At 41.5% G+C, this 22824-nt stretch overlaps 1 protein-coding gene across 1 annotated transcript; it reads left to right on the top strand.

Moving 5' to 3' along the window:
* Positions 1–459: 459 nt before the first annotated feature.
* LOC6611275 (succinate dehydrogenase assembly factor 4, mitochondrial) lies at positions 460–1130 on the top strand. The gene has a single exon (XM_032725290.1). It carries the CDS (start codon positions 565–567, stop codon positions 943–945), a length of 381 nt encoding a protein of 126 aa, XP_032581181.1. The 5' UTR covers positions 460–564; the 3' UTR covers positions 946–1130.
* The last annotated feature ends 21694 nt before the right edge of the window (positions 1131–22824 follow it).

Raw genomic sequence — 22824 nt, 5'->3', positions numbered from 1 at the left:
TCTTTGAGTGCCAGCACTCACTTGACAGCCCGACTCGCTAACTGCCTTGGACAGCTACTCGTTTCCGGAAGTTTATCTCCGTTGCAGCGGAGCAGCGGCAGCTGCTTGAAAGTCATTAGACTCCGCCAGCCTTGTCACTCAGCCAGCGTTTTGCTAAGGCTTCGAGCTGAGACTTTGAGGCTCCCTAACGGAGACGGAGACAGACATTTGATCTGGCCTGTCAGGCGGATTCATGTCAAGCGGTGTTTGGACAGCATGTTGGTAATGCCGCCTATAATGGATAAAATGTGAAATGAGGCGGGCTCTAACCCTTTGGGAAAAGATCTTGTGACGGATCATGACTTAATGGCAAAATATCTAATTGCTGAAAGGAAAGCAATGGGTTTTCTGATTGCAACGCAGAGAATTAAACACTAATCAACAAGATTATTAAACAAAAACAAGTAATCATATGAATTAACAAAATCTTGACATCTTCACTTGAAAAATATTTCGTCGTTTAAAATTGTTTAGCCAAACCCAAATCTGTAACACATTTACTAACCAAGAAAAAAAGCCCCCCAAATGATTAGATCCTGTCGAGCCCTGATCTTCAAATGCGGACTACACCTAAGACGATGTTCTCTGGCAAAGGCAACCAGTAGTTTGAAAAAAGATGATGTCGAAGAAATGGAAACACCAGCGAATAGACAGAGGGTTGAGCTGCCACCGAATCCCGAGGAAAAACTAAGCAAGCGCTATCTTGAGTTCCGGGAAAAGCTGCGATCGGAGGCGCCGCTAGAACCACTGCCCGAGTGTGCACCACATCCGGCACACGAAAAGGAGCCACTAAAACCGTGGCCCAATAATACCAATCCGTATACCGGGGAAATCGGTGGACAGGCGGGACCAGAACCCACGCGCTATGGCGACTGGGAGCGCAAGGGACGAGTCACGGATTTCTGAGCGGAGTCATATCTTCACCTCGACACCTTTTTCTTTGGACAATTGTGATTTATTAACCGTGTTAACAACAGAAGCACTCACAATTTGTTACACTGTTGTTACATTTGAAAACTGTGCGTTACAGTAGCCACGGAATCCAGATCAAGATGAGTAAAATCAAGATACCCATACCCAGTGCTGCTTCTGCGAAGGCATTACATAAATTTCTTTGTGTGATTTCTTTGTGGCTTCTATCGAGAGGATTTGTGGATGGCCATACCATCAAAATTAAATTGATAGCCCTTTCTTTCGCCTCTCGAAGAAAAGGGGTTCTCAGAATAGAGAGTCGCGACCGAATCTTCTACTCCCATTATTTATGGTTCAGGGGCAGAGAATCGTGCCTAAGCTGAAATTATTTGGAGTGCTGTTTTGGGGGCTTCGGTTGAAACGTTTCGATTCATTTGAAATTAAGGCGACAGTTTACGTGATTTCTAATAGAAAAACTTCTGTGTGTCTTCGCTGTCTGCTTCTAATTTTGTAGCCAGAGTGCGTTTGACGAAGACACATAAAGGGGTTTTTAAATGCCATAAATTTCTTTCTTAAGGCCCTGAAAAACGTTTTTGTGGTTTGGAAACTTTGTTGGAAATTTTCGAAGAAGATTTGCAGCTGTTTTGCTTTGCCTCTTTGCCCGTGTTGACATTTCGGTGGGCTTTAAACTGGATTTGTTAATGAACACAAATAGAAATTAGTGAAATGTTTCCTAAGGCTACTACATTTATCGCAGCTAATTGACAATGTTTAGGTAATTTAAAAATGGAAAATTCTTGCATACCTCAATGACATACAACGAGTAAGTCGTTTTGGAATATACAGCACAGTACGTCAATCCCATCACACCTCGTATTTACACCTTTAATCAAATGCCGACGTCGGCAAAACGCCAAACCAAAGATCAATCACAATCCAACAAATTAAGCACGTAAAATGCTCGAAAGAAAGATAAATTCCGCATAAATTCCAGGAAATCCACAAAATGCCTTTATGTATATACACGAAATTACACAGCAGCTGACTCTGGTAATCCACAGAAATCCACATCCCAAATCCCAAATCGACAACTTGCCCAATGCTCAACAGGCGCGAGAAGCGACGACTTCCTCCATCATCCATCAAATGCGATTTTCCAACGACTTAGTGGGCGAAGGACGGTGGGAAAGCCCCTGCAACGGCAATTATTTCGTCTATTTTATTTTTAAACGAAATTAACGTGTTGCTTGTTGTTGTTAATGTGTTTTTATTACGTGAAAAGTAAGGAAAACACACGCATACCGCACCGTTGCTCTCAAGATCATTTTATAACCCAGGCCGAACGGAACCGATCCGTAAAACCGTATACCCTTCTCCATTTCGCCTCTCGGGTCGGTCGCAAAGTAGTAGGCGCTGATTGATAGAACAAAGTGAAAATCAAATAAAAAACAAAACATAAAATCCCCCAACTGAACCACATTGCGGCGCAAGATCAAAGACCGCCCCTCGATCTGTAATGACAGCTTTGATCATTGTTTTGCCTTTGATTTTTTCCGGTTACGTTTCTCTCTCAGCTGGCCTTTTTTTTTTGTTTTGGTTTTTGGCTGCGAGATGGCCCAATGCATACGATCATCAGTCTTGTCGGTACGAGATCTCTCGATCACATCGAAAGTACTTGGAATTGTGGGAACGAGTGGGCAAAGAGGCTGTTTACGATCAGTTTCGCACCCACTTGAGAGATTTCGCCTTTGCCGAATCAATTTACAGCTGGCGAAAACCCAGCACCGACGGCAAATTGGAGGCTATTGCCGGAACTGGGGAAACTACACGTTTTCAATCGAGAAATCTCTGGAAAAAAACATTTTATGATGTCAAAAGATACTATGTTTTTAGTTCTTTAAACTATTACAACGGGCTCAGTGCAAGCCTCAAAATCACTCACATCATTGTTTAATGATCCATCATCATTCTAATGATTGTCATATCAAAATCCTCAAAGCTAACCCGGAACTCGATGAGTAATAAATTTAATGAATGAAGCCTAATTAATTTTGTACCGCTTTTCGAACGCTAAATTAAACACTTAGTAGTCGCGCCATTTATAACAACAATTACTGAAATAAATCAAGTGTGATTCAGCAGTTAAATTAAGGCACCTGTACTAAAATTAACCAGCTAAATAAAATAAGATAAAAGTTATTACCGTATTCTCTTGCTGCATCAATCCTGTATTTTATTAACTGTTTTGGCAATGCATCAAGTCATTTTTAACACGCGCAGAACCAAATAGACACTGAGAAAAACGGTCGAAAAATAACGAGTGTCAAATAAAAAGAGCGAGAGAAGATGGAGAATCGGGAACTATTATGTTATTGTGCGAACGTGCACAGATTTCAGCAGTCGAGCCAGAAACACGGGATTTTTACAACCCACCCAGAGGTCCTTCCGCCCAGGTCCTTTTACCTCCGCAGAGAGGGCGTCTTATCGGAGCGTATAACATATATCATTGACACTTTGACATTGCCAGTTTGGCGGGAGGGGGCGGTGGGTACGGTGTGTAGTGTGGGGCGCTGAGGTCCAGGGCCATGACCAACAGGATTTTAGTACTTTTCAAAATGGCACTTAATCATGGCAGCCGCCTGGCGCAGGAAAATGCGGAAACTGGCAACAACAAGGACACACACCAAGACGTAATCGCATGTGTTCACGCTTGAAAGGATAACGACGACATGGCTGGGAATCGGGTATTGGGACTCCCGCTGACTTCCCCTGTGCCCCATCCATGCCATATCGACCAGAGCGAAACAAGATTAATGACTTGGCAAAAGGAACTCTCGGTGCGAATGGGTGTATGTGTTCGTCCTGCTGGCTTCTCCTTTCTGGCATTCGATAAATTGTTTGCTCTTGGACTGTCATTAGTCGAAAAGTTTGTTTGTTATTGTGTTAAGTGTTATTTGTGTGCTCACGTCCAAGTGTCAGGCTCTTTGGCATTCCTCGTCCAATTCCTGTTTCTATTCCTCAGCTCGCTTTTCGCTTTTCCCGCCATCGTTTATCACTTTCGTTCTCGTCCCGCCAAAGGATAATATTCGCCTGTCATAGATGACTCACACCTTCCATCTCGCTAAGCCACTGATGACCGCAAAAAAGCCGTAGAAAAAATTAGTGAAGCTGCAGAAAAATAACGAACGTGTAACTTTCCTAATGATCATTGGATGACTGTGAAATTTGCGAGATTTATTGTTCTTGGTGGAGAGATGTCGTGAATGACAAGAACCTTCAGAGTGGCTTCGATTTTTACCATAATTCAAGAAACGGTTTCAAGGAAAATTATAAGATTTATTTTAAGTACAGTAAGACTCATATATTTAAGTGTTTTCATATAACAACTGTATATTTTTCGCAAGTAAAACTTTTCTAAATTATTCTAATTGACTTTTCCTGTGACTTTTTTAACCGAGCCCATACGAATTGCAACTTACCCTCAAAGTTTTCACCGCGCCCATAAATTCTGCCATAAATTCATTAGCGAAAAATGTTGAGCAGCGAAAGTGGAAAAGGGCCCTGAATTTAGGGAGCAAACATAAACAGGAAGCGAAACGCGACGGCCGCAATATACAACAATTTACAACCTAAATCAAATGCAGTTGAATGACCAACACAGACGCCATAAATCACTTGGCCACTGGGCTTCCAGTTGAGACGCCAGACGATGGCTCGAGTTTCCAGCCAATATTTTAGAGAGGAAAACCAAGCAAAACGGCTGGGAAAACAGTTGGGATTCTCGGGGTGGACTCGAAATCCGAAACCAAACGGAACGGGCAAAAGGAAAAAGATTTCGTGAAAAGGGCAAATGCAATATGTTATCAAATAAAAATGTTACAAGCGACGACAGAGGATGGCGGGCAACAACAAGCCCCGAAAGGAAAGAAATGTGTTGCACAAATTTATTAGAAACCTTAACTAACGAGCAATATCCTTAGTGGATATCGGGGTGGGCTGCTGTTTGCCGGTGTACGGAATGAAATCCAAGTGATGTGTCAAATGTTAAGACATTACAAAGCACTAAAAGGCACAAGGACATGCCCCAGCGGAGAGGAGGGGTGGGCGAGCTGTCGAGCAACAGGAAAACAAATCGAACGTGTGCCCAATGCCATCAATCTTTTGTTTTTATTGCCAGCCCAAGGTCCCTGTCAAGCGATTCCCGTGAATCGAGGACTCAGCCAGGACTCAAGACCCGCAATGCATGGTGCAGGGTGCAGGGGGTGCCAGGACATGTGTGTGCGACAGTCGGGCAGTCGGGACTTGTGTGCCCGACATTAACTCGACAGGATAACAAATCTGTTAAATGTGACAAACGAGCCGAGTGAGCTGGTGTGCGCTTTGTGCGAGCCATCGCTGGGGAAAACGACAGAAGGCCAGCCCGAAGTCAAGTTATGTGGGCGGCAGGGGCAACCTTCACCTTCTCCGTGTCTCAAACCATGTCCTGCGGTGATTCCATTGACCTTTTCCCACTGAGCATCCCCTGATCCGATCTGATCTCTTTTCTCAAGTTGCCGGAGGAGGTGACCCGAACGCGGCAGGAACTGTCACTGCCTAACGATGATTTCATGGTGGTCAAACTGCAATAAATTTTTATTGGCACCTATTATTGGGCGACATGCGAGTATGGAAGAAGTTCGGCCCAGCACAATCCCAGCCGAAAACAGCAGGCAATTTATGACCAAGTCCTGCTGCAATTCCATTCCTTTCAGCTGCCTCATTGTCCATGCATGTCACACAGGTCCTTGGCGAGGTCCAGGTCTTGACCTGACAATGATGTCCCGCAGCGTTTGAGCTGGCACTCATGACAGTTTTATTAACCTGTTTACGAACTTCGGTGACCCTGATTCCGATTTAATAAAGGCTCTAACCGTGCGATAAACACATGAAAATTATGGTTTCCAGGTCAATTGTTTCTATATGTACGCCATATTATAAAAATGTAAGATATTTACATTAAGTATTTATGAAAAACCCCTTGATGTAATACATAATTTCATATCCACCTTGACTAATTTACACCCAAAGCTTTGACTGAAATACGCGACTGTTAAAATTAATAACTGAAAAATTTAGGTTTTATTTATGTTATAATTTCCAAAGCTTTAATCCCTTAATGCCTACCAAGCCCCAAAACGCCTCTCGTGCAGACTAATTTATTTAAACATTTTTCACACTAAATGCTATAATTTATGTTGGCGGCGGCATTTTCATTTCCATGCCAGTTCAACCTCCTTCGCGTCGTTGCACATTTTAATTCTTCTCGCTTTGACTGGGTGATGCCTCATAAACAATATTAAATCTCCTCACAACCTCCGCCTGCCGTCCCCACCTCCCGCAACCATCGAAAACCATCGAACGGAGAGGCATGCGATAAAGGAAATATCCCGAGACGGCCTAAGTCCCATAAAAAGTTATTTCCCGCTTTGTTTCTGGTACCGCCTCCTCATTTTCTAAATGTTCCATGACCTGGCGCTATTTTTGTCTGCGGAGCGAGAGGAAAACTCTTTTGAAAATACAATTTACAGCTGAAACTTAACTCGGCACTGGTGGCACATCGGATGTCAGCAAATAAACATGACACAGAACATTTCAAAATATGACAGTTTTAATTTTCAACGGAATTTTCGTTTCGTTTTTAAAAGAATGTATAAATCAGCTCAGCAGAACAAAAAAGCTTAGCAATGTGTCAACTCAACAGTGCTGAACAAACAATATGGCAAATAAACTCATCTATTTTTAAACTACATTTTAGACATGCTTATTAAAAAGTAATATTGAATTATAATGAAAACGGAAAGTATTAAAATAGTATTACATATTAGAAACGAAAATCTAAGCATTTGAAATGGTTTATATTATAAACCAAAAATATAAATATATATGAAATTTAACTGGTTAGTTTTTTTATACCCAACAGTAGGTAGTTTGAATTTAATCGATTAATTTAAGTGTCCACTCCCCTTGGCGGAAATGTATGGTAAAACCCAGAACAGGCGGTTTATTTCGTTGATGGCGCTGATGATGGGTGGACGTAATTTTTGTATGTTGATTGCCCTAATATCTTGAACCACTTTCGGTGTGATTTATGTGACATATTTATGGGCGTTCATTTTGAATATTGTTCAATTTTATGGAACATGCTCATTAAGCGCTGGAAACGTTGACTGCGGCTGAAAATTGCTGGAGAAAAACTGCATCAGCAGAGAGGGACATTCACAATGGAAAATCCGTAACGAAAACTGGAACACACAATATGGAAATTGACTTCTATTGTCATTTTTATTGCCTTTACTAATGGTTTTTGGCTTGTCACGGTGAATTATGGTCGGGCAAACACACACACACAGATAGTCGGGTAGGTGCCAGGGACACGCTTTCAATGCGAGGGTGGCGGTCAAGGATAACGGCCATAGAAAAGGGAAACAGGACAGGACACACACTCCTTCTATACGGTTCTGCCCCATTCTCGGCAAACAGCAGGCAGCAGGCGGCTGGCAGCAGAAGTCAAACGAATTTATAATTTATTGCCCACACATTTGCTTGCAGTTGAGCGTGAAGCAGGAAGATGCACGTAGCCCGGCATCTCTAGGATTTGCTCTGGACACCCAATCCATTATTGTTCTCATATGGTTTCCAGTTTGTCAGCAGCCACAGCAGAGTGCACAACAAAAACAACAGCAACGACAGCGACAGATGTATTTAATTTCAAAACAGGAGGCGGGAGGATACAAGGACATTTGGGTTGGCCTCTCGCCCAGCGTTCGTCGAAAATGTCAACAATTTATTTGGATCTTAACATATCGAATGCTCGATTTGATGCATCGAGTGGTGTTTTGAAAAAGAACTCTCAACCGAAAGTCCCTCTGCAGAGGGTTTAATGGCGAAAATATTGGGATTTATCTAAGAATGCCAGAAGATTTAAGCAATTTAAGAAAGTCCTCGTATAGGAGGATTCTCTAATAAGAAATTCGTAATGCAATACTATAAAATGTATGAAATATATGATGAATGAACTTTTAATGTACATATATCGTAAGCAGCTTTGTTGCTTTTGGTTTCTTCTGCTGTTTATATTCTATTAGAGGCACCTCCAACTTGAAATTCCTCGAACTGATCGATCTAGACCTCGTTCGAAACCCCCTTTGCTAACTTACTGGCAGTTGATGAACACCCACAACCTTTCATTAGTATGAGCAGCGTGCAATTATTCCTCCTATAATAAACAGAAATATAAAACGAAATCGTGGACAGGAAATCTGGCGCTACACGCGCACACCTATCAGATTGAATGGGATGGGTTCTTTCGGCTGGGATGAGGCCAAACTTATTTATTATTATAATTTTTTCGTTGGCCAGCTCTCTTCGGAATTGCCACATAAACAAATCAAACGTAATAAAACTCAACCCATAAATTATCAAATGTCCCGCACTCACACACCCACATCCCCACATCCATTTGACGACACACGACAAAAAATAATCGTAAAGAGCATAAAAATTGTGTCATAATAATAAATTTACTTAGAAATTTTGTTGGGAAACTCCCTCGCGGCTTCCTGTAAGTGCGTTTGGCGATGGGCATTTTTGGATTTTTATGATATATTTTATGGGTTTTTATTGTAATTACGTACAAATTTGTGTGCGTTTATAAATTTTATGAGTTTTTCGCCTTTCCACGAAGCCATAAAAATATGAAATTCATACAAAAGAAATCCGGGGGAAGGAGATAAGAGCTAACACGTACAGAATCGAAAGGGAGTGTCTCTCTCGTCCATGAAGACAATGTTGCCTAACTCTATAGCATACCTATCACGTGCATCTGGTTGGCACATTTGCTGTTTGTTGAATTAGCTGCAAGTGGAAAATTGAAAATGGGGGAGGGGAGTAGCGAGGGTGAACCTCAGGGATCGAGTCATTATCGAAGGCAGTCGGGTGGCTGGCGCCGATGTTCCACACCACCTATACTTATTAAAAAATATGCCGCATGGGTATGGTGCCCCTGCCCACACATCCATTCATACATACATACATATAATTACATGAAATTTTCGTGGAAATTCAGAACACTCGCCGCATCCCCCGCCAATCGACACTCTGCGGCGCTGCTACGTGGCATAATTAAAGCGAAATGCATTTGGGGCCGGAGGAGGCACGCTTCCCTGCCTGATTTAATAAATGGTAATGTGCTTAATGGTTTTTTATGACAATTAGTAGTTGTAATTTCTGGAAATCATAAGCGTGTACGAGTGCCTGTGCATGACGCCAGCGATCACCACACACAGTAATGACTTAACTTGGTTCGTGAGTGGTGTTAGCCAAGCGAAATGCGGTAAATGCAGCCGCAGAATGAAATTATGGGTAGCATATAGAGAGAGGAGTTTCCGGAGCAACAATGTATCGCGATTAGACGGCCGTGCGCATATTATCACCACGGACCGAAGAACACGTAGTGACGATGCACACCGCTTTAGTGTTCCGATCGTTAGAGGGGGTATCTGTTAAGCAGCAGGTGTGCGTCAGAGAAAATAGATATCCCAAAAATCAAGAATGCAGGATTAGAGCTTAATAAATTCTCCTTAATTCTCTATTTATGCTTCTCTATTATATTAAATTGTTCCATTTAGCAAAGAAATCATAGCAATACAATTCTTTTATAATTTCTTTTTCAATCATTTTAATCTCCCCTAAGCCTTGAGTTACTCTTCTGCAATTATATTTATGTTTTTATATGAACACAATATAGATGTAGTGCACTTAGCTAACCAACTACACTGGCTGCACACCGTGGCCTTACCAACTGCAGCTGCAAATGGCTTGATGCGATCGACATGAAGAGTTAAGCAGCTCGAAAGTCAGACATTCGAGCCGGGTGCAAGCCCATGGCCCTTTCATTTACCAGAGCCTATGCTTAGGTCCCCCCATCTATTTCGCTGTAGCTACGAGTCGGATAATTACAAAATCCGCTTAACCTCAAACGTTGTGTAATTCAGCGTACCGTCGTCCACATAACTGTAGCAAGTCGGTAATTGTAGGCAAATGCCAGGGGAGCCTAAATGTGTCTGCGCGCAAAGAAAGCGGCATGTTAAGTACTTAATAAAATATCCCACCATTGCAGGAACTAAGCCGGCAACAAGGTTCCCTCATCCATCGTTTGTGTCGTCGCCTTTTCGCCTAATGCGTTCATTAGCGGAAAAGCTACCTCAAAGTGTATGCGTTGTTGTGGAAAAATGCTAACCAAGCGATTTCGCCAAGGCAGATGCTAGGTACGTACACAAGAAAAATAATTCAGTATTAAATATAATCTATTCAGTAACTTACATTACATGTGAATATATATTTATACAAATTAAGTGCTTATTTATTTAAGCATGATAAATATTTTTATATTTTATCACGTAAATTAAGTTTTTGAACATTTTTCTTCGAGTGTATAGGCTATAGAATAGGGGAGCGATGGGAAATGCCCAAGCGGGGCAATGGCAATGCGATACCCCGACGAGTGTGTAAGTCTCGGTGCTGAGCGTGTGCTGAGTGCTTAAATACTTAATGCGGTTGACTGAATTTTAGCGCATACTTATTCACTTACTTAACCCGAAAACAGAATTAAGCCCAACCAGCCACGACTGAGAAACCCGCCGGAGAAACCCGGCAGAAAACCAGCTCGGTAAGCTGACAACGACACCAACGACCAGTAGTCCTGCATGCCAAACGTCTGCCCTAACAAATGAATACAAAAAAAATAAAATAAAATAAAAGGAAAAGGAAGGAAAAATTGTGTTGTGGCATTTCCACAGCTCATCCCACTTTTGTCACATGCGCTTCACTACCAACTGCTGACCCTGGTCAAGTTCCGTTCCACACGGTTCCGTTCGGTTTGGTCTGGCCCGGTTCCCACTGGCCACACCCACAAGTCGGAGCTGCTTATTTAGTAGTTACCACTTCCTGTCGCCTGGCATCCTTGTCACTGCCGCTTCGGGTTAACCTCAATGCCCCTGGTCCGGGTAATGTGTTCACACTCGGGTATTTGTGGTTGTCCGGACTCGGAAAGTAGCAAGGGTATATGCGCTATGAGATACAGTTTGAATCTTCTGCAAGAGTCCGCTTTCTAGCTATTCATTCATATGGATAATAAGTTTAGATATAATAAGATATTTAATCTTCATAGAATAATTTTATATAAATCAATACATAACAGATTTATTATTTACTATTTTTAAAAAGTTTCAATATATTCTATAGAGTATTCGGGAAAGCACTACTCCTAGTGTATCTACTTTTTGAACGTCATCATCGCTTGACACTGCAAAGGTGCAAAAAGGTTTGTTCTTTCTTATTTAATCTTCTGCGGGTTTCGCCCACCTTTCGAAGGTACCAATCAAATACATACTTATATATACACATATTCGGCTACAGCCAACAATTAGCAACGTGTGGTTTTCGACAGCTGTCTCAAATTGTTTCACATGACCGACCCAAACCGTATCCTTCCGAGGGCCCCCAGCTCTTCCCAGACCGGACCAAGCTAATTGACTTTTAATTGAAGGTTGTTACTATTACCCGGTCTAAGTATCACCTTTGAAAGAGCTGATTAATTGTATGCCTTAGCGAAAGTATTGAGTGAATTATACACTTCAGTCGCAACAGTTTGGAAATCTTTAATTACTTCCCTTGAGGTCCTCCTATGGCTTCGCCCCTATTGATCACTCGCCCACGTTTGCCCTAATGTGGCTTGGGTGCAGTCTGTGTGTACTTAATATCCGGATGAAGTGTAATTAGCGGTAAAACCCTACAAGTACACAGTAATCCTCGACTAAGGGTGCGCAAAATGGCTGTGACCATAACTAAGTACTTTGGAAAGACCCAGCGATAAAAAAGAGCAGAGAATGTAGTTTTTTAATTTACCTATTTAAATATTGTTGAATGTCGTATCTATTACATTCTATATAAAGGCAATTTATTCATTTCACATCCAGGGAGCGGAAGATACTATTTTAAATGTTTAGCCACAGATTTAATCCCATCAACGTTGTTATTCATAAGCTAATCAAATTGCCTAAACCGAAAGTAAACTGATTGGAACAAAATTCATAATCGATAAGCCTAATGGACAAGGGGAAAGTCAAGAGGGAGGACTCCCCCAAAAACTCATTTGGCTAACAATAGCAAAGCACATTCCGAAAGTACAAATATGCAGATCGGCTTAATTATCATCAATTTCAAGCAATTAAAATGTCTGCCCCTGAACGGTGGGGTTGGGTTGGCAACAGAGTGCCGCAATGCCGGAGTTTCGAGTCCATAACCCTAAGCCCATCCAGCTTGTAAAACAAGCCGCAGCAACTACAACAACGACGACAGCTGAACAGATAACAACATTGTCGATAGGGAGGAATCTCCATTCCCCATTCCTCCAGTCCCAAGTTTCCCAGTTCCCAGTTCGCAGCAACAGGAAGACAACTCAACGACGCTTAATTAATATAAATACAAATGGTTGGGGCTGCCAGGAGGAGGATTCGTGGAGGAGGAGCGGCGGAGCGGAGGAGGCGCCAAAGTACGTTGACAATTACTTATAGGATTTTGGTATGCCAGAGTGCGTGTGGCTTGCTTGATGAGGTGGAGGCGGGATAGAAGTTGGAGTTAGAGGGCTACGAGCAGTCAAGACGCTCTGGGCGCCAATAAAATGAAAATTTCCATAGTCTGCTCAGTGCACAGCGATTTCCATAAGTAGCTGGCAGGTATAAGACAAAGATATACAATCGGGCGGTGGGGATTGGATACACCTCCCTGAAAATCCCCTTTTAATACTGACGATGGCTTCCACACCGGCTGCATATACAATTAGTGTGGCAAAGCTGTGACGCTGGGAATGGGCCAAATTAAGGTGCATAATTACAAGACCCAATACAACCATTTTGTGGTTAAGCATATTAGATTTTATTAACAGCACAACTACACCCACCCATCATTGGCTTTTAATGGGTTGGGTTATTTTCAGCTCGGTTGGGCCCTACGTGACCATATGCAGGAGATATATTGCCTTGGCTGTTCTGACGGGAAATTAGCAATAAATCATTGAGGCAGGAGGAATAGTTATGGAGTCGGTGGGGCGATCTAAACTTACTTAATCGAATTAAAATGTTTCGAATTTAACAAAGTGCAGGATAAACTGCGAAACAGCTAAGATTACTAACGATGAGTTGGAAGGGATTATGAAACCAAGTAAAATGATGTATCTCCAAAAATAAAGGCTTAATTACACTCTCTATTATATTTCTTACAAGTTAGATGATTGCATGGCAACTTTAATTATTTCCCTCGCAGGAAACTACAGATTTCCCCCAGTGTATCAATACAGACTGCTATGATAGTTTCTTTGCGACTTATATACCTTCATTCAACTTCGCATAGCAACCGCACAATTAAGCTGTCCCATGTTGATGAATGACAGCTAATTGCGAAAAGCGCCGCAAGAGTCCTGTTATTAAAACGGGCAAAAAGCGGATACCCTTTTGCCTTTCACTTTAATCAATTTTAAAGTGCACCCGAGTCCGTTAAATGACCCAACGACCGACAAAACGACCATAAAACCCTAAAAAGAACGCCATTAAACTAAGAAAAAGTGAATAAAAATCTGCGGCGAGTGGAGAAGGTCCGTCTACAGAAACGTGTGCTAAATCACTGATGACTACGCGGCGCCAATGGGGCAAATTTTATGGTATATTTGGGGTGCCAAGCCGAAGCAGCCTCGAATGCTTAATTCCTACTTCCGTTGGTTACCATGGCATATGGGGACTCCATCCGAACTGCGAGCTCCCCAGACAGGGCATTAATTCTAAGCCGCTGGAAATCGTTTGCTTCGAAATCCAGTGGCATCCTTCCCTTTGATGTGGTTCAAGTTCAAGTCGTTTCGTTTCGTTGCGCCGCGTTTAGTTTCATTTCGATGTCTGCCAATTTGGCACGTAATTTAATATTAATTTGTTAAACTTCATTCAAGGCGCCTCCCCCAGTCGCTGGGCATTTTTTAGCTGAAAAGAAAGAGATTCATCGGCGGAGAAGAAGATTACAGCTCACCGTTCGCTCGTTAGTCGGCTTAAACGTTTTCATTGTTATGCGTCTTGGCAACGCCTCCATCGCGAACAGGGACCTGGAGCTGGGACCTGGGACTTGGGACCTGGGACTCTGATTTGATGGTGACTGGATGATGATGGTCTGGGACCCCGGTCGCTTCGATCCTTTTATGTTTGCTCGATATAATTACGTAGCTGTCGGCCTGAAATCATCATCATCGCTATATATGCCGCCCCGGCGGCGGAGTTGGGCGATCAGCCCGTCCCAGCCCACTGATTGTTATGTATTTTGATAGGTTTCAACGAAATCAGGGCCCTAATAGCAACGCGCTGCATGCGAAATGGCCGGGACCAACCTACTGCGCCCTCTTATAATTATTGAGCAGCGTTCGACAAGTGATTATACGGCATTTGTGTCGTGATTTGGCCAAGGGGATGGCCAACCAAATGGGAATGGGAATGGGGGCAACTCCAGCGAAAAGGAGCGAGTCCAAGCGTTTCTCAAGGGCATCCAGGCATCAGGTAAGACAGCGTTAAGTTATGATGTTGTGATTCTGCCAGATTTAAACGCCAGGCTGAAGTTGAAGCAGTATTTCTGCGAATAAATTACGTTCGAAATCGCGTTATGGTGGGAGTACGGAAATTCTCAAAAAATTTTGGTCCGCAGTGAAAAAATTGCATGCCAAGCAAACATTGTACTTAAGAATTAGACTAGGATCAAAAATTAAATCTTTCCACGGAATTCAACACGGCAACCCACAAGATCTTAGCGCACTGATTGCATGGACTGATCCTAAAACCTTCTCGAGTTCAGGGTTTTGAGATCGACTTACGGTAGCACTCCCTCCCATCGTTATATCACGGCACAAGGTTATGTAATTCCTTATAAGTCCATTCAACAAGCAACCCACCCAACTAGAGCTACTGTTTAACAGATCTCCCAAGATCCGCAAACTGAGTAAACACAATGCAGTTCACAAAAGGTAGTGGAGGACTGCAACAAATTGCATAAGCAAACCAGATCCTTTTCTCTTAGTGGCAAGGACACATGCCCCGCAAACACCCGGGAATAAAGAAAATCCCTTGTGCCAGCAGAACAATGGAGAGACAAAGATGGGCAAAGCCATAAAACGTTTGTGAGGATGAGGGACATAAATTTCGGTTTTCGGAAATCTCTTGTTTTGTCTTTCGGCTAGGAAATAAAATCCATTTATGGTTACGCTTATGGTTCAATTAACACTTTCAATGGCAGGCAAAGATAGCTGAGGGAAACCAGAGGGAGAAATTGATATTTCTGTCTTGCCAATCGCGATAGGCATCTTCTAGTTCCACAGACGTGAGTGTCTTGTAGTGTCTACTTTTTCTGGGTTCGGGGTGAAAGTAGAGCTCAGCAGGGAGCAGGACAAAGGCTAATCGTTAAGACAATGAGTGGCGTGGCAACTGGAACTGGAAAACAGAGGATGTCATAAATTTCAAGTGTAACACCAAATGTCTTTTTTGGGATTTCAGGTTCCAAAGTGGATGCGATACGCTCCTCTTTCTATCCTTAATTTATTTCGGTCGTAAAAAAAGAAACCCACATGTAATTGAATAAAATTCAAGACAAAGGTGAAATAGAAAGTACTTATCTCGATCTGTCGCCATCTCAGACTTATACAAATGCGTGGAAAGATCGTTTCTATTCTGCTGTTCTTTTCAAAGGATATTTTGCTCTGATCGGCTATTCCTATCCCTGATTAACAAAGAGTAAAAAAATATAAATAAAGGACTTTAAAGAAACTAAAAATACTTATGTTGCTCTAACAAACATATGACTTATATCTATAAATTCGTTTGCAAATTAATATTTGGTTTATTTCAAGTCCTATGGAATACATGCCCATGGAAGATAATACAAATAAATGCTATCTTTGACACAAACATTTTCATCTCAAGCTAAAGTGAACGTGACTTCGATCTAATGTCCAGATAGTTGAAAATACAAGAACTACCAGAAATTGCTGCCTTCCTTAAATAAAGAAATTTCGCCGAAAGACCATATTAAAACCATTGAGAGGGCAACTTTTCCGAGCAAGTACGTGCAGCGAGTCTACAAAATATCTTCAAAATAAATACGTAAAAATTGTGCTACACGTTCTCGAATTCCTAGAAACGAATTTCAAAAAGAGTTATGTTTTCTGTGGTTTTGTGAATGAATCCCAAGTTCGGTCAAGACTTCAGTTTACTGCTTCTTGGAAAATTAAGTGATAACTTAATATGAATGGAAAAAGATATATAAGTGGCTTGAACTCAGTAGAACTTGTTAAGAATTTATAGTTTCCGCTTTAAGTGGATTTTTGGACCACACGGATGTGATGACAAGAAAACAAACCCGAATCAAATAAACAAAATATCTCTCACTGTTTGTATTGAAAATATGAAGAGCCTAGCACAAAATGCTCACATATGTGACAGCCTTATTCAAAACCACAAGGATCTGGCAGTACAAAAATAAATGAATAGATGACTACGGCGATAGAGGGAATAGATTCAAGGATTCTAGAACGCAAAATAGTCATCCAGCCCACTCAGGCTTTGGGTAAAATAAACAATGACAAAACATTCTCACAAAGTGCTTAAATGCAGCAATAACAACTGCAGCATGTGTTGTGTACAAACAGAGAGTACTTTACTCCGGTTCCGGTTCAGGGGATGATTGCAGTTCCAATTTTTTCCTTTTGTTTTTTTAGGATGACAATTTGGGCTTGAGCCTGGTCACCCAGTAATGAAAACACAACAAAAAATCCAAATTCAAAATAAATAGAAACTGAAACATAAATAATGCAACTCTACGTACTTTGGTAATCGCACAAATGGAGCTCGGGCAAGGGCTAAACTAAAGATGTGAGTAGAGCCCAGTAGACTGGCCAATTAAATGCTTATAAAGGTTAGATTTATGTGAGAGACAGTTGACATGTTGAAAAGTTTGGTCGGCTGTGCGATTTAACTACCCCCCGGGAAAATCTGCATATGCAAACATTCGTTATCCCCCGGCTGCTCATCGGAGCACATATGGGTATCTGTAAGTAGGATCAATATAATGCCAAGCAAATGCGAAAACAAATCCTGGACTTAGAACGGCTAAACAAGTATCTGCTACAATGGCCAACCGTTTTTCGGTTTGGCTTAAGTCCAAAAACTGCCAATCATTTCCTTTGTCAGAACTGTCAACAGTTTAATTCTCAATGTTTGACCTTCGTTATGTGAATATTCTGCTTTCCTTCACTTTTTTTGCAAGTAGTTTGAACTAACTATTATTTCAGCATAAAGTGTACTTAGAGTGAAAGAAATTGTTGATTGCACAAAAATGTAATGTGCATCGAAAAATAGGAAACAATGTGTTTTTTTTTTTCTAACAAAGAAAAAATGTAAGAAGAGTGAATATGTAGATTTCCATTTAAGAATAACTTATCAAATTTCTATTGAAGAAATGAAGTGCTTATTCTCAAAGTGTAATACTTATTGAACAATAAACTTTTATTATCACCGGATATTGTCGTGTCCACAGCTCCATCAATTAGCACAATATTAAAACATTTTATGACTGCCGTAAAAATCCAATTATACATGCGACTTTCCTATTTTTTAGACAAAATTATCGAATCTTCGCATGTGCCGTGTCACACACCCATTATGGATGAACCAAAATTAATAAATCTCAGAATTACGTATGCACAACACAAGGCAAAATGTTATGGGTCATTAAATGCGGAACTTTTTGAGTTCGTTTGCAGAATGCATATACCATATAAAGTATGCGATATTTGTACAATTGAGAAATGATATGGGCAAATAACTTAAATCGTAAATTGGTTGTAATCGCCGGTGGCAATAAATTTCGTCTTTATCAGATGGCGAATGGAATGTGATTTGAATTTTGCCGCTTCTGGTCTGAGGTAAGCCCTTTATTTATTATTTTGTATTCATATTTGCGAAAAAATAAAAATGGTAAACAAATTATATTTCCAAATCAAATCAAAATTCAGTCGGCGCCAGTTGGCTGTATGGGTGCCTTTGTCGGAAAGTTATGTTAATCAGTCTTCCTGGCGATCAAAGACCTGGCGATCTGCGGAGCGAAGACTTATGCAAACACCGATTGACTGACTGACATATTGACACAAGCGCGCTGCTGACTGACTGAAAGACTGAATGACTGGCCGCCTGACTGATGGTGGTTTCCAGCCAACTAAAATGAAAGTCAAGAACTGTGTCCATGTCAATACAAGCCATATATCAGTCATGCCTAGAAATCAACCAACCCAAACCGAGCCAAGCCACGCAGTCAGTCCAGTCCGTCAGTCACTCAATGTCTCGTCCCTGTTCTGCTTCCGACTCCAGTACGGATTCAGATTCAGATACAGATTCTGATTCAGAATCATCCGATACTGGTTCCTTCTGTCTGCGCAATGCATTTCTGACATTTTATTGATTGAAGAGGCAACATTGACGCAAACACACACACACACACAGTGCCGGGAGAAAATGCAAATATTTAACAACCTTTTTTTTCCTCATTGTTCATTCATTTTCATTTTCTTTTCGGTCCATAAGCAATGTCTTCTATTGGTTTTTTCGAGCACCCCCCGGGTTTTGGATGTGTAAACATGGGGCTTTTATTTAAATATAAACTCGCCCGCCCATCGCATTGCATTGAATACATGATTGAATATGACTACCGTATGACAGATGGATTTTGTCTGTGCCTTCTGTCTGCTTTTCAGTTCGATTGTTTCGTTTGTTGTCTTTGGGTGTCTGTCTTTTGCTTTGGGCCTGGTCGAAATGCCACACACGATTTCTGGCTGCTGCTGCTGCTGCTGCCACTGTTGTTATTTGTCGTGTACATGGGCATGCATAAGTCATCTCTGAATGTGAATGAATTTCCCCATTTTATTTGGGCCTGCACTGGCTCTGGTCGTGCAAATATGTGCATAGCTTGTAAATTGAATGAAGTGGGCTAGGAAAAATGATTAATCCTGTATTGATTGAACCACAAAACAGTAGGCAACAAAGGCGGACTTGTTCTGGACACCATTGATTTGATTACCCATAAATATTAGTTATTCGCATCACAATTGTAGATACAGTAGCTCAATTTTACAGGAATGGATTCAAAGACAAGAGGCCAAACTATGACTTAAAAACAATTCTATTTAAAAAGGAGTGAATTACTAAGAAGATATATAGTACTTTAAGGAATAAAAATAAGTGTGTATAAAAGGTACACAATCCGTTTTAAATTAAATAAAGAGCTACTATCATATACATATATATGCACTTTGTGTTGTAGGACAACAAATCGTTTTGTTTTAATCAGCTAAAGGTTAAATCGATTTGACCGTGCAGCAAAGCATCTCATCTCACTCCCCAAGATCATTTCTGTTGAACGGCGTGACCAGAAAATTAAATGACATCTGCAGACGTCTGTGATCAATTGACACTCGGTGACCACAGGTCCGACCTCGACCAGTTCGAACCCATATCCCTACAGGACCTAAGCCTCGTAATATGTCCCATGTCCTGTGCTGCAACGACTACCCGCTCCCTTCCTTCCTCGCTCTCATTCCACTCGTTTATTCTGTCCGAAGTGTCAAATTACCCAGAAAGCCGTAAATTTAGGCCTTCTGGCTGCTGTCACTCGACCAAGAGCCATTCTGCCTTCCTGCCTGGCCAGTTGGCCGGCACACAAAATTGGTTTCTGTGTCTGCTCGGCTGTTAATCTCTGTTGCAGAGATTAGCGCCCCCATTTAGGTGGGCAAAAAGGTGGCACAGGACTCTGGAAATTGGTCCCTTTTTTTCCAAATACATTTACCAGACATTGCCACATATGTATGTGTTACTCGATGCGAAACAGGGAAAATTGATACCTCGAGCCCTAAAACCAAGAGCTAATTAGGTGCCCAGGTCTGATTGAGAGCCATGGCACGGGTTGGAGTGGGTCAACCCTAATTTACCTCGTACATATATCCCTCTAAAAAGCCTTCGATGATTTTAGCGAAATTCAATACTAATAGGAACTGGTGGAACCTCTGGCCAGGTCTCAGTTTGATAAAAGCAGGAAATCTCACACCAGCGAACATGACCAAACATTCGGGATTTAGTTTCAGTCATTAGTCGATCTCACACAAAATATACAACATGCTTACGCTTTTACAAAATATAGAGTAACATATATCCTCACATACTCATACTCTCATTGAGTAATTTAAAGAAATACCTGGTTTTATCATTACATACAAATAGTTTGAGATTATTTAAATAATCTCTGCATTTTTGTTGGAAACAACGAGCAGAGCAAAAATCGGAATAATCCGTTCAAAAGTTTTTCTCACATTTCACAACTATGTAAGCCATGTTCACTGGATTCCGTTTCAAACTGGATTTGGTTTTGTTTTTAAGTAATTAAAAAAGGCACAACTAAGATTCAATTTGAGAAGTACAAATATTTGCGGTTGTTCCTGTTCACTGCACCACTCAGCTCAAAACGCCCAGTGATGCCAGGAATCTATTCTCACCTTTGTGCTAATCGCTATGCACAACATAAATCCAGTTTGGAAAAAAGCTGAAGCGACTCAGAACCCCGTTTCCCACTCCATCCAGCAGCTGTTGTTGGCTCAGAGCTCAGGATTGAGGAGGGCTCATAGCTGAGAGTCCAGGGGGAATGGTTGGGTATTGTTTGCTTTTGTCGACTTTTTGTGAAATCCTGATGGAAGCAATTGTTTATGCATTAAATAAGCCGATGCAGAGTAGAGTAGAGCATAGAGGGCCTAGAGATGAGCACCGGAGATACTCACTTGGTAGACAACTGACAAAATATGTAGCACAATGGCTGATGGGTAAACAGCAAGTGTGGTGGGGTGGGGGGGTTGTACGGCTTAGCAAATCTCAAATCTGACAGACAGTCAAATACAATGGCACTTAGGGGCTGGCCCGGCCCTACCCAGGGGTGAATTTCCGAACTTCGAGTGTGAGTTTCGCCCCGAAACTCCTTACGGCCTCTGCACATTTATGATAAATATCTAATTCCATGATGGACAGCTCTCAGTAAGAAGGAAACTGCTCGTCAGGGGATTAGGGCCTCGTTCGCAGTCTCAACTACCAGATTGTTATCACACGCAATTTTGTAATTTGATGAAAACAAACGAATTAAGATACAGATCGCAAAAAAGGAAAAAAAAAACCCGGTAGTTCCAGACACCAAACAATACAAGTGACGAGCCATCGTACCCCACCAATTCGGCTAATCCCCTGCAATTGGTATCGTATGCGGTATGGTTTAGTTCTGTCGGTTTAGGTTCACACAACTGTGAAATTTGATGCAGAGACAAGGTGAAGGTAACACGATATGCATCACCATGCACCTATTGTTGTGCAGATCTGGTAGCCACTGATTAGTCTGGGCATCTGTTAAGCCAGAAGGCAACAGTGCTCTACAATGGGTATACTCGTATGTACCTGGTTTATTCACTTGGGCGTCACCAAAACTGCAAACTAATTGGGTGCACTTCGTTTCCCACAGGGGGGTACCTTATATTACCCATTGATCAGGAAGATTCGTGACAGAAATTCAATTAAATCGAAATTAATGTATGCAAATAAGGTATTGTATAGAAATCAACCCAAAAGTAAATGGAATCGATCTTACATATAAAGGCAATCCAAACCAATGTGAGTTAAGCCATTTAAGTTTAAGTTTTAGTAATTTTAACTTACCTCAACGGTATGTTTCTTAGCATGTGCATTTCAGCCATACCATTTATTTCGATTATAATGGCCCACATATCATTGATAGATCGATCAAATGTGGAACACTGGTAGCTGGCAGCCGATGTAATCGAACGTGATCTCTCACAGGCCCCACAGGCCTCAAATTAATCTATATGAGTCGCTGCCGCCACCTTGGACAAAAGGAAGAAAAAGAAGTTGCTTTAATGAGGCATATGTGTGTGTCGGCTTTTGGACAAAAGAGCGGGCAGTTCGAGACGAGGCATACAATTTATGATTAATCAGAAGATCGATGAGAAAATTATGCTCATGACAAAAGGCCGGGCCAGAAGCGGGCATTAATCTGCATTTTCTAGGCCCCATCGAGTGAGAGATGACAAAGCGTTTATGGCGCATATAATTATTGGTTGCCGCCAAAGATCAGATGAGAAACGGAGTCTCAAGTGGCAGGAAATGCCACACAATTTGCCTGGTTTCCCTCCACTCCGCCGGGACTATTCTACTTCACTCGTGGGACCTGGAGTGGAGATAATGTCTTAAGTATCGGCGACCAAAATGTCATTAATGACAAGTGCTTATAATGACTGGTAAGACGTTTTGTGAAAAAGTCTTTCAATCCAGCTTGACTGGAAGCATGCATAATTTGCTTATATCCAGTGGCTACTGTTCCGATCGAGACCATGGGAGGCAATTACGAGTGCTGTGATTACGCGATACGCTCCATTATTAAGCGTATTTGTCGGCTCAGTTCAAAAATGGCCTCACAATCAATTACAGTCACTTTTTCATTGATTCCCAGCTCAAGCTGTCTTTGAACAACTCTTTCCTGTCTGCACTCGAAATTCTACTCTGGACTGTATAAGTTAATGAGCTTTCCTAATTGTTCATATTAACTAATGGTTAAGTGCGAATTTAATGGGTTCTAATACTTGCACACATAGTTAACATTGGGGCACAGAATTTCATAAAATATGCCAGCACATTCATATAAATTTTCATTTACATT

This window comes from Drosophila sechellia, chromosome 2L (genome assembly GCF_004382195.2).
Source record: "Drosophila sechellia strain sech25 chromosome 2L, ASM438219v1, whole genome shotgun sequence".
In the NCBI taxonomy this organism is placed as follows: domain Eukaryota; kingdom Metazoa; phylum Arthropoda; class Insecta; order Diptera; family Drosophilidae; genus Drosophila; species Drosophila sechellia.
Note: the sequence above shows the minus strand (reverse complement) of the source record. Positions and strands in the feature narration are given on the sequence as shown.